The 13102-nt window shown below is 40.5% G+C and overlaps 1 protein-coding gene and 1 pseudogene across 1 annotated transcript in view; both read left to right on the top strand.

The window, feature by feature from the left end:
• JAK2 (Janus kinase 2) overlaps positions 1-13102 on the top strand; it is a 93855-nt gene that overhangs the window by 69733 nt on the left and 11020 nt on the right. The window contains exons 16-18 of the mRNA XM_089678142.1: positions 4475-4599; positions 5632-5804; positions 9455-9572. Coding sequence (XP_089534268.1) covers positions 4475-4599; positions 5632-5804; positions 9455-9572 — 416 coding nt within the window. The remainder of the gene's footprint in view (positions 1-4474; positions 4600-5631; positions 5805-9454; positions 9573-13102) is intronic.
• Positions 7437-7579, top strand: LOC149461599 (U2 spliceosomal RNA; annotated as a pseudogene).

The following is a 13102-nucleotide window of genomic DNA, read 5'->3' as shown; positions in this document are numbered from 1 at the left end:
CCACTCTAATCAGCTAATTAAGCCATAACATCTGCAAAGGGTTCCTGAGCCTTTAAATGGTCTCTCAGTCTGGTTCAGTAGGAATCACAATCATGGGAAAGACTGCTGACCTGACAGTTGTGCAGAAAACCATCATTGACACCCTCCATAAGGAGGGAAAGCCTCAAAAGGTAATTGCAAAAGAAGTTGGATGTTCCCAAAGTGCTGTATCAAAGCACATTAATAGAAAGTTATGTGGAAGGGAAAAGTGTGGAATAAAAAGGTGCACAAGCAGCAGGGATGACCGCAGCCTGGAGAGGATTGTCAGGAAAAGGCCATTCAAAAGTGTTGGGGACTTTCACAAGGAGTGGACTGAGGCTGGAGTCAGTGCATCAAGAGCCACCACACACAGACGGATCCTGGACATGGGCTTGAAATGTCGTATTCCTCTTGTCAAGCCGCTCCTGAACAACAAACAACATCAGAAGCGTCTTACCTGGGCTAAAGAAAAACAGACCTGGTCTGTTGCTCAGTGGTCAGAAGTCCTCTTTTCTGATGAGAGCAACTTTTGCATCTCATTTGGAAACCAAGGACCTAGAGTATGGAGGAAGAATGGAGAGGCACACACTGCAAGATGCTTGAAGTCCAGTGTGAAGTTTCCACAGTCTGTGTTGATTTGGGGAGCCATGTCATCTGCTGGTGTTGGTCCACTGTGCTTCATTAAGTCCAACTGTGTACCACGAGATTTTGGAGCACTTCATGCTTCCTTCTGCAGACCAGCTTTATGGGGATGCTGACTTCATTTTCCAGCAGGACTTGACACCTGCCCACACTGCCAAAAGCACCAAAACCTGGTTCAATGACTGTGGGATTACTGTGGTTGATTGGCCAGCAAACTCACCTGACCGGAACCACATAGAGAATCTATGGGGCATTGCCAAGAGAAAGATGAGAGACATGAGACCGAACAATGCAGAAGCGCTGAAGGCCGCTATTGAAGCATCCTGGTCTTCCATAACACCTCAGCAGTGCCACAGGCTGATAGCTTCCATGCCACGCCGCATTGAGGCAGTAATTGCTGCAAAAGGGGCCCAAACCAAGTACTGAGTACATATGCATGCTTATATTTTTCAGAGGTCTGATATTGTTCTATGTACAATCCTTGTTTTATTGATTGCATGTAATATTCTAATTTTCTGAGATTGTGGATTTGGGGTTTTCATGAGCTGTAAGCCATAATCCTCACAATTATGACAAATCACGGCTTGAACTATCTTGCTTTGCATGTAATGAGTCTATCTCATATATTAGTTTCACCTTTTAAGTTGCATTACTGAAATAAATGAACTTTTGCACGATATTCTAATTTTTCGAGTTTCACCTGTACATCGTAGAGAAGTGTAGCAGAATTTCAATGGCGGTGCTTGAAACTACTGAGTACTCGCTCTCCAACGATATCCAAAACCTATCCATTTTTTTATTTTTAATGTGTGATCCTCCCTGATCTCTGCCAGTTGCTCTTGTGCCACAGTGAAAAGTTTTCAGTGCACATGAACTCCAAGGGTTAAGGACCCAGTCAAAATCTGCAAAAGCTTCCAATGGACAATAGTGACTAAAACTTCCGTTCAGCATTTTTAGGTGCTGAGAGATAAGATCAGAAATTGCTCTACCATTTGAATGTGTATTGCACGCGGAAACATCTCAAGACAGACAGTGGAACCTTTGCTGCTTGTGGGCCTAGCATTTTGTTGACAATTGCTATGCATACTGGCAAAATGACTGTTTCTGCAATTGTGTGTGCCTTCTTGGCCTTAGCTACTATCTTGGCCACTAGATAACTAGCCTCCAAGGCTTTCTCTGACACTCTGAATATTCGAGAGAGAGAATTAATATTCAGAGTGTCAGAGAAAGCCTTGGAGGCAGTTATCTAGTGGCCGAGATAGTAGCTAAGGCCAAGAAGCCACACACAATTGTGGAAACAGTCAGTTTGCCAGTATGCATAGCAATTGTCAACAAAATGCTAGGCCCACAAGCCGCAAAAGAAATTGCATAAGTTCCGGTGTCTGTATGCACGATTGGAAGGCGAGTCATGTCTGCAGATATTGAAGATCTGATTTTTGGAAAAATCACATCTACTAGGAAATTTTCCTGACAAGTTGATGAATCCACTGACATAAGTGGGCATACTCAGCTATTGGCAAATGTTCAATTCATAGATGAAGATAATATCAGAGTCTTTTTTTTTTCTTTTGCAAACTGCTAACAAGTGGAGAGGAGATTTATCGTGTGACGACTGAGTATCTTGAACGGGGCGATTTAAGCTGGAAGATCAAATCTGCAATCACTATGGCTGCTATTATCACAAACAGTTTGTACCTCCCAGAGCTCATATGCAGCAATGAAAAGCCTTCTCCCTGTCTTTTTTTTCTACCCTCTCACATGCCAGCATGTGCCTCCCCAGCTGCTGACAGAAGAACGTCATCCACAGACAGAGCAGACCGCTAGCTGCGGGCAATCCCAGAAAGCCACATGGGACGGCCCTCGGTTGGATGAGGTCATCGGCTGGCAGGGCACGGGGGAGTTGCTCGCAGGGCTTCCATGCATGCACTTTTTACTCAGCAAACCGGAACCACTGTAAAGAAAATGCAGTACTGGTAGCGAGAACAATCTATTTTGCATGTATTGTGTAATTTGCCAATTTTCCTGAGGCATCCCTGGGAACCCTGATTGAGAAAGCTGTTTTAGACTATTGTATTCTTTAATACTACAGGTGTCCTTAAAAATTCTTAACCACTGTCCTAACTCAGTTTTGAAAGGACACTCAGTACTTAAATGGTTATATGTCCCAAGTGCTATTTTATAAAAACACTGGGACACAGTGGCTCTGGTGGGTGCTACCTGGGTTTGGTCCTGGAACCACCAGATGTCAGTGACAGCTTTTTATTTTATTTTTGGTACTTAAAAAAAAATAAACATGTTCTATTTACCTGCTTTGTGCACTGGTATTGTACAGAGCAGCCCTGATCCTCCTCTTCTCAGGTCCCCCTGCCGGCACTCTTGGCTCCACCTCTTCAGCAAGTGCCCCTATAGAAAGTTCAGGTAAGTATAAGGGGAGTGAGGGGGATCCTCTGGCACAGGAGGTTTTTTACCTTAACTCATAGAATTCATTAAGCTAAAAAAACATCAGCCTTTACAACCACTTAAATGTTCACCTCCTGGTCTTCTGATCCTGCTACAGAATGCTCCCTAGCAAGCAATGTAAACAAAATGCTTTTGCTTTCTTTCTGTTTAGACAGCAGGTGAAGTGATGTCATAAATCTGTTGCAGCTCTGTATTACCTCTCCCTGCAGCAGTAGAGTACTCCTGTGGTGATCTACTGCTGGTTGGTTGCATCCAGCAATAGATCACGGTTGGAAGTGACTAGTTGGTACAGATGGAGTGGGCGCATGATCAGGTCTCTATTGCAGGAAAAGTTTGAATAACAAATATTATGAGGCTTGATTAGCCTAGAAGAAATTGCAAAAAGTAGTTTGTAATATGTGAGTCAATATAAGGTCTGTTTTTCTATTTATACAATATATACAGCTGGTAAATGGAAAATTCTGCTTATATCATGTCTTCAAGAATACTAATTTGGCATAAAAACCATATTGTAATATATATGTTAATTAAAAAAATTATAACAATCTGTAACATGGGATACGCAGGCAGATATTTATTGTTCTGATGCTGTGTAACTGACCTCCTCCAGCAGGGGAGCACAAGATTTCCAAAAACTTTTGTTTTTCTGGTTTAGACAGTGATATATAAGTGTTTTGTGGTAGACATCATTACAGACATAATATGGCATAAGGAGTATACTGTGCTCTCTTAGTAAATGGTGAAAGCTAGGTATTTGAATAGTTATAATGTATGAAGTGTGGCATGAAGCACCCATTCTTTACTGTAGCATCAATTCATTAACATGCATTATTAAATTGTGGTGATCATTTTTTTTAATTCACTAAAGGTTTTGTCATGCAGATTAGTTAAATTTGCTGCATGTATGGTATATTATCAATGCCTGTGGGATTTAACATGTAAAAGTCAATTTAAAAAGATTAACACAGGAGAAATACTGCTACCTTCTTACTGATAAAATTGTGACCTTGTGTGAGGTGTCTAAAGAAAATTGATCCATTTGTGGTGGTGATAAAGTAATGAAAACTTTAAAATAGATAAATCTCCATTTCATGCTAAAAAAATACATACAGCATTCATAATCTTGCAATACATTTGTAAATTGAACATTAAGGTAAGAAAATATCATGAGATTTAGTACTGAATCAACTTGAAGGGAAAAAAAGCGAACAAAAGGAGGTGGTTGATTTACTAATTTGAATAACCTGTAACTTGTAATAACCTGTAATCGTCTCTTTTGACTGTACTATCTGATTGTGGTGGGTTTTTTCCCCTCAAAAAGTAACCAAAAAATTACCAATTGTGTCTTTATAAGGTCGTAGAAATCTTAGATTGATAATGGAGTATTTGCCATACGGAAGTCTAAGGGACTATTTACAAAAGCACAAAGAGAGACTGGATATCAAGAAACTTCTTCAATATGCCACACAAATATGCAAGGTAGGATTGACATTAAACTGTATGTTTGGTTTACTGTGTATAAGCAATAGCCAGGCATAGTAACTGAAGGTACCTGTACTGAGAGATCTTAAATATACCAGTATGGATACAAGTTGTTTGGTAGTCTGTAGTGGCAGTACTTTCTGAGTCCACAGATTCAGAAGAAACATGATCATATGAAAGTCCGCAGTCTTAATCTGCATATATGGTACAGGTCAGGGCATCAGAAAATGACAGCCAGACAGCTAGCATTTTCAGCTATGACTGTTTCTATACTTTCAGTACAGGTTTCTTTTAAAATCATTAGTTAGTGAGGTGGCCTTATTTCAGCAGCATACTAGATTTCCCAAGACAAAATTACATTAACTGTGAAATGAGAAAAAGTTTTTTTTTCTCTTCTACACACAAATTCCTTCTTCAGTTCTTGTTCAGCGTGGATCTCCTACGCAGTTTTTGCTATTATTCTTACACCTGCTTTTTTGTTTTTTTAATTTTGGGTAAGTTTACATTTTTGTCTGACAATGACCATTTCCACCGCTCCCAATCTGTCTTCTCTCCCTTCCTTTTGCAACATATGCTGTTGTTACAAGCCCGCTTCAGGTTGTCAGAACAAGCATTAAAAAATATTCCCAGAAAAGGTAGTCAAGACAATGCATTTTTATGACCACTGACTGATCAATTCATAAACTGCACACACTTTCTTAATTGCATAGGATAACATCTCCAAGCCTGAAGTAACTAGGTTCTCAAACTTCAAGTTGAACATTTTGTTCTGGCTGCAGCATCTTTGTATCTTGCCAAGAAGAGGAACAGCCAGCGGTGGTATGTGTATGGTCTTGTGTAACACATACCATGTAGTCATAATAGGGTTATAGAGATTACAAGTGAAGGGTGCCCATGTCGGCATTGGTAGGGGACAGAATAATGTCCCATTCTATAAGAACTACTTTTTCTGCATTGCTTTGTTTAGATGAACAGCTATGTAGTTGGTGTAGTCTGGCAGTTGTTGAACCTTTTTTTTTTTTTTTACAGGGTATGGAGTATCTTACAATTAAGCGGTATATACATAGAGACTTGGCAACTAGAAACATTTTAGTTGAAAATGAAAACAGAGTAAAGATTGGTGATTTTGGATTGACAAAAGTATTACCACAAGACAAGGAATACTACAAGGTCAAAGAGCCTGGTGAAAGCCCTATTTTTTGGTAGGTAAAACTGGCAGTTCTATTTTTTAGACAATTGTGTTTTTTTCATTGAATTATATTGTTTATATACAGCTGAGGACTGAATGTGAGTAATGACAAGTATAACTGAAATAAATGTACTGTAGTATAATTTGGCCCAAGGGCTTTGTATTGGAGACAAATGGGTGAGAAAAATGGTGTCTAATTCCTCCAGTGCAAGACAAATTCACAAACCGTCTGCTCACCTGCCTGTGATCGGGATACTGAGTAATGTATATCCCAGCTCCCCTGTACTCCATTATAGTGATATGACATGTATACTGTAATGTATATCCCAGCTCCCCTGTACTCCATTATAGTGATATGACATGTATACAGTAATGTATATCCCAGCTCCCCTGTACTCCATTATAGTGATATGACATGTATACAGTATGTATATCCCAGCTCCCCTGTACTCCATTATAGTGATATGACATGTATACTGTAATGTATATCCCAGCTCCCCTGTACTCCATTATAGTGATATGACATGTATACAGTAATGTATATCCCAGCTCCCCTGTACTCCATTATAGTGATATGACATGTATACAGTAATGTATATCCCAGCTCCCCTGTACTCCATTATAGTGATATGACATGTATACTGTAATGTATATCCCAGCTCCCCTGTACTCCATTATAGTGATATGACATGTATACCGTAATCATTACTGTATACATGTCATATCACTATAATGGAGTACAGGGGAGCTGGGATATACATTACTGTATATAGTTTTATATTTTAGACTCTTTATTCTACAGAAAAATGTAATTTCATAAGTTTTAAGGGGCCGTGGTTGGGGGCAGGGCTGGAGGAGGGGTTGGAGGCGGGCCTGGGCAGGGTTGGGTGGGGCAACTGGTGGAGAGTAAGGTTTGTGCCTGGCTAGTAGGTCTAGACTCAAAATTTTAAGCCGTGTACTATGGGACATATTAATCAAGCATTGAATTTGGCATCCACCAAACATTCACTGCAGGTGAACCTTCCAGGAGTATATGTTTTAAATGACAGTGCATTGATTCACCACCAGTGAATGTTTGGGCAAAGTCACATTCAGCACTTTGTAAATCTGCCCCTATGTCTCTTTAGCAGTTAAAGCTTATCTTTCTGCTTGCAAACTACTTTAGCCACTGTGCAGCTCGGTGTACATTCTTAGTATATCTTTATGCCAGGATTAATTAACTTCCCTGCATGATAGTGACATTATTGTGGGCCTGTCAATCAAGGCGGCTGAAGATGCAGAACCTTGAAGAAGACCAGTTGGAGATGTTGGTGCTGAAAGGGAGCTTACGGACCTCATTTAGCTGGAGGGGTACCTAAGTATAGGTGGCTTTAGTTTGTCATGTATATTCTTGGTATACCTTTATGCCAGGATTAATTAACTTCCCTGCATGGGAGTGACCTTATCGTGGGCCCGTCGGTCAAGGCGGCGGAAGATGCAGAACCCAGAAGAAGACCAGGTGAAGATGTTGGTGCTGAAAGGGATATTACGAATCTCACTTAGCTGGAGGGTATATAAGTATAGGTGGCTTTAGTTTGTCATTCTTGGTAGTTCTAATTTTCTTCCACTGATAGGAGTTACAGTAAGTCATTAATAGGATGTTATAATCGCTTCTCGGCCTTTTGGCTAAGATCAAGTGTAGTATCTGTTCTTATCAGTGTCCAGTGGGGGTGCTCCCGGCCATTCTAGCTTTGCGGGGATGGCTGTTGTATAGTACCCTCACTGGTATGATGGGGGTCCGGACGGCTAGTACCGGGGGGACAGAAAGCGTGGCGCCCACGAGTAGTAGCTGGGGCCCGTGAGTAATTCCCCCGAGGAGACCAGAAGGACCCAGTACCTCCTGATTTGGACAGATCTACCTTGTCTGGCCAGGGGCTGGGAAGGCAGAAAGTTCGCAAACTCAGTGCCCCCTGAGTAGACGCCCTCAGGGGTGCCACTAGTAACACCTGGGTGTGGGACCCCACTGTGTGAAGATGGCACAAGGTCACTGTTTTTACACTCTTTTTGCACAGCGCCCTTAGGACCAGGCCTTTTGGCTAGGACCAGGGCAATTTTTGCTACAGGCCTCAGGGCCTGGTCTGTGCACAATTTGGCACGGTACCACTTTTTTATTTTCTATTTATTTATTTATTTAATTTAATCACTCCCACGTTTTGTCACTTTTTCTTGCTTTTGTGTGTGTTTTTTCACAGGATGGAGGGTGTGGGTCCTCGGGCCTTTCCTGAAGTCTAGGGGGAGGATGTGTGGCCTTTTGGTTCCTTCCTCCCCTGATCCCTAGGGGGTTTTCTCTTCGGGAGAGCCCCCTGACCAAGTACTGGGTGTCCGGCTTCGGCTGGACACAAGGAACGGTGGTCCACCAGGCCTTTTGGCCAGGAGGACCAAATGGGAACCTTGTCCCTGTCAGGAGCTTCGTGCCCCGGGGGATCAGGGTAGTGGTCCAGCCCCTTTAGGGGTAGGACAAAAGCACACCCCTAAGTGCACTTTTTCGTGTGGTGTTCGCACTTGCACTTTTTTTGTGATCACTTACGGGTTTTTCGTTCTAGTTTGCACGTTTGCGGACTTAAAAAAAAAAAAAAAAAAAAATGAATAGGATGTTACAGCTCTTTGCCTTGCTACCTTGATCTGCAAATGAATATTTACATAAATGCTATTGGTGTTTTGTTTTGTACTACCACTTGCAAATAAGAATCCAGAGCTTGGATTTAGACTCCTAGGCAAGTATTCTTTGCAGTTTTTGTTTTTTGTTTTTTTAATTACTGCAAACGGACCTTACAGGTTAAACCATTTAACAAGCTTGGTCGTTAAAAACCTTTGCGGTACAATTTATTGTTATATTGTAAAGATGAGCTGTGGCTAAAGTTAGTAAACTTTGACCATTGGGGTGTTAAACTAAAGCTAGTTTCCTCCTGCTGCAGTCTGGGTTTGATCCGATTTTCAGTGTGATTATGTAGTGCAACTTGAATGTGGTTTGCAATATTCTTTGGGGCCAAAATCATGCTGGAATCGCACCAAAGTAGTACAGGAACCTTTTCCAAAGTTATGCTTTGCTGACTTGCATCGATGTGGACAGCCATCATTAAAAACAATTTTATTTTATGCACACTCACAGGTACACGACTCAAGTCACCTTTGAAATCACACCAGCGTGAACGGAGCCTAAATGTTTGCAAAATAATGAATTTGCCACAAACTCATCCTCAAGGAACTCATTGTTCTCTGGGTACTCTTAGAGAGGGACTCCCATTCACTCCAATATAAATTTCATTGTTAACTTAACACGGCAGCTTTTTGCTCTTATTTATTTTGATCATTAAAATATGAATGTTTTTTACACCGTCTTTTTTCTTTTCTTTTCTTTTTTTCTGTTGCCTATAAAAGAAGGTGATTAAGAGATTTTCACACATACCCAAAAATGTGATATCATGTCATGAGTAGTGTCTTCCAGAAGCTACTTTCATTCCACAGTGTAAAAATAGTCGTATTTTCTTTCCAAGTAATAATTTAAGGCTTGTCCTCATTTTGGATTTAACCTGATAAGTTTTCAGTTGAATAGTGGGTACGATGTGATTCTCCTGTCTAGTCATAGTTAGGTTTTCATTTAGATTACGTTTGTTATCATTGCAGGTATGCACCCGAAAGTCTCACTGAGAGCAAGTTCTCTGTGGCTTCAGATGTGTGGAGTTTCGGGGTTGTCCTCTATGAGCTCTTTACATACAGTGAAAAAAATAAGAGCCCACCTTCGGTCAGTATGCAAAAAGATTCATTTTGTTTCACAATCCAAATTCAAACTGGCATGTATTGATTGCAGTGGCTCTGCTGTGTATGCACTTCTAGCACATGGCATCATTGACTGCATCAGTGAAAAATTCTGTAAAAGCATAATGAAATCATTTTCTGCCTTTTCATGTTGACTGATTTGCCCAAGGCCACCACATTTAAGACAAGATGCGTTAGCCAAAAATATAATGTGCTGACTGAAATGTGTAATAGAGGTCAGAATGTATTGAGCAGGCAGTCACTTGGTTAAAAAGATTAAAAGCGTTGCAATTTTCAGGGGAGGACAGATGTGTTCTTTTAGCTAAGATCAAGTGTAGTATCTGTTCTTATCAGTTGTCTGGGATAGAACCCTGGCTCCCTTTGCCAATTGGGGAGTCAGTTTGTAATCCAGGATGTAATTTAGGTGGGAATGGTGAGAGTGGTGGGGGAGCCTTTTCCTGCCGGGCTGATTTTGGCCTGGTGCACAGGCTTGTCCCCAGTTGTAGGCAAGGCTCTCCCTAAGCTTTCTAAATTCTGATGCCTTTCTGATAGGGATGGGGCTGCACTGGTCTGGCCGAGGGCCGGGCTGAGAAAGAAGCCCGTGGTGTATGTGCCCCTGGAGTGGCAGTCCAGGGGTGCAGAAATTCTCATGGTGAGGGAGCTCACTTTGAGTTTTAGGCACCTTGGTCACTACACCAGTCAATTTTTTTTTTCCACAGTTGCCTTTAGGGCTGGGCCTTTTGGCCAGGACCAGAGGAATTTTTTTATTCCTGCCTTAGTACTGCACTATGGCACATGCACTTATCCACTTCCCCCTTCCCTTTTTTTTTTTGTATGTTTGTCACTTGCACTCAATCTTTGCATAGCACATACGCACTTTTTCGCTTGCCTTGCCCTGAAAGTCTGGGGGGGGGTGTGGAAGAGTCATGTCATGGTCTTTTGGTTAAGGTCTCCTCCTCTCATGGGATCTCCCTTCTCAGGTGGACCAGTAGACCTTGCGCCCCCGGGGGGCTAGGGCCCTTTCTCTTCAGAGGTGGGCTAGATGTACACCCTGTGCACTTTTTTGTGTGCTTCACTTTAGTGTGTTCACTTTTTCTTTTTTTTTTTTTTGCACTGGGTGCTAGTTTTGTGAGTCTGTTCACTACACCACGGGACTTAAAAGAAAAGAAAAAAGATGTGTCCTACTGGTACCCCATTTGGTCCTCTTATGATTTTGCGGCCCTCAAGCAATATAAAAAGTTAAACTAAATGTTCATTAATAGTTAGGAGTTTTTACCATGTTTTTTTCATAGGACACCACAGGTGCATTTTTGCCATGTTTTCTATTGATTTCAATTGGTACTTTTTTTTTTTACCAAAAATGCAGCAGGCAGGATTTAAAAATAAAAATAAAAATGCACCTGACCTATAGCAACCGATCAGTGTGAAGCGTTCCATAGGCATACTTGGTTACACCTGGTTTCTCTTCCGCTTTTTTTTTTTTTTCACCACGAAAGCGAAAGAAAAACGGGTCAGTGTGACACTGGCCTAAACCTGTAGTATTCTAATTTTGAAACTGAGTATTTCAGAAAACATTTACTATTTCATTTCTTAGGAAGAACATATTGTAAGCTGCAGATGTTAATTATTCAAGTGCTTTAATTATTTTTAAATGCCATAGCTACAGGACCTTAATAAACACAATATGGCCTTATATGATTTCACTTTAATTGTTTGCCCTTTTTTCTTTTCAATCTTACCTGAATTATAGTATCAGCTTAATTTTTCTATAAGTTCATCAGTTCTTTGGCACTTCCCCCTTCTGTTAGATGAAATTTTTTACAACTACTTTTGTGGAAACATACAGCAGGTAAAATCAGTATTGAACACGTCGCCATTTTTCTCAATAAATATATTTCTAAAGGTGCTATTGACATGGCATTTTCACCACATGTGAGTAGCAACCCATGCGATCCATACATACAAAGAAACCAATACAAATAAGTTCAGAAATTGTTATGTGTAATAAAATGGAATGACACAGGGAAAACTATTGAACACGCTAACTGAAATGTAATACTTCATACAAAATCCTTTGTTTGTAATGACAGCTACAAGACTCCTCCTCTATGGCGAAACTATTAGCATGCATTGCTCAGGTGTGATTTTGGCCCATTTTTCTACACAAACAGTCTTCAAATCTTGAAGGTTCCATGGGCCTCTTCTATGAACTGTGATCTTTATTTCTTTCCATAGATTTTCTATTGGATTCAAGTCAGATGATTGGCTGGGCTGTTCTTGGAGCTTTATTTTCTTTCTTTGAAACCAATTGAGAGTTTCCTTGGCTTTATGCTTGTGATTATTGTCTTGCTTAAATGTCCACCCTCATTTCATCTTCGTCGTCCTGGTAGATAGCAGCAGATTTTTATCAAGAATGTCTTGGTACATTTTTCCAGTCATCCTTCCTTCAATACAATTGTTTGCCAGTACCGTATGCTTAAAAACAGCTCCACACCATGATGTTTCCACCTCAAAACTTCACTGTTAGTATGGCGTTTTTGGGATGATGTGCAGTGCCATTTGCCCTCCAAGCATGGTGTGTATTCTGGAATCCAAAGAGTTCAATTTTGGTCTCATCTGACCAGACTATATTCTCCCAGTATTTCATAGGCTTGTCTAAATGTTGTGCAACAAACTTTAAATGAGCTTCAACATGTTTTTTCTTCAGCAATGGAGTCTTGCCTGGTGAGCATGCAATGCATAAAGGACATGGTGGATGAGTGCATTACTTATTGTTGTTTTTTTTTTTTTTTTTAAACAATTGTACCTGCTAATTCCAGGTCTTTCCGAAGCTCTCCACAAGTGTTCCTTGGCTCTTGGACAACTCTTCTCATAATTCTTTTCACCCCTCTGTCAGAAATATAGTGAGGTGCACTGGGTTTTGGACGGTTTATGGTGAAATCATGTTCTTTCCACTTCTGGATTATGGCCCCAACAGTGCTCACTGGAACATTCAGAAGTTTAATGCCATCAGTATGTTTTGCAACAATAAGGTTGCAAAAGTCTTGAGAGAGCTCTTTGCTTTTATCCTTCATGAGATGTTTCTTGTGTGACACCTTGGTAATGTGCCACCTTTTTATAGGCCATCAGTTGAGACTGAACCAGCTAATATTATTTTGCACTGACAAGGGGCAGGATTGCTTTCTAATTACTGCTAGATTTCAGCCGGTGTCTTGGCTTTCCATGCCTTTTTGCCCCTTTCTTCATGTGTTCAATACTCTTTCCCTGTGTCATTCCATTTTATCACACAACTTAATTTCTGGACTTATTTGTTTTGGTTTCTTTGTATGTTTGGATTACTTGGGTTGTTACAGTCTTGTGGTTTAAATTTCATGTCAATAACACCTTTAGAAATATATTTACCTAAAAAAAATGGTGATGTGTTCAATATTTATTTTACCCATTGGATCTTTAAAAAATATTAATTATTTGGTCAATAACATTAAACTCTGATTCAAGTAGACAGTCAACTTTCCT

This window comes from Staurois parvus, unplaced genomic scaffold (assembly GCF_062004578.1).
Source record: "Staurois parvus isolate SC_StPar_1 unplaced genomic scaffold, SC_StPar_1.0 ptg000198l, whole genome shotgun sequence".
NCBI lineage: Eukaryota > Metazoa > Chordata > Amphibia > Anura > Ranidae > Staurois > Staurois parvus.
Note: the sequence above shows the minus strand (reverse complement) of the source record. Positions and strands in the feature narration are given on the sequence as shown.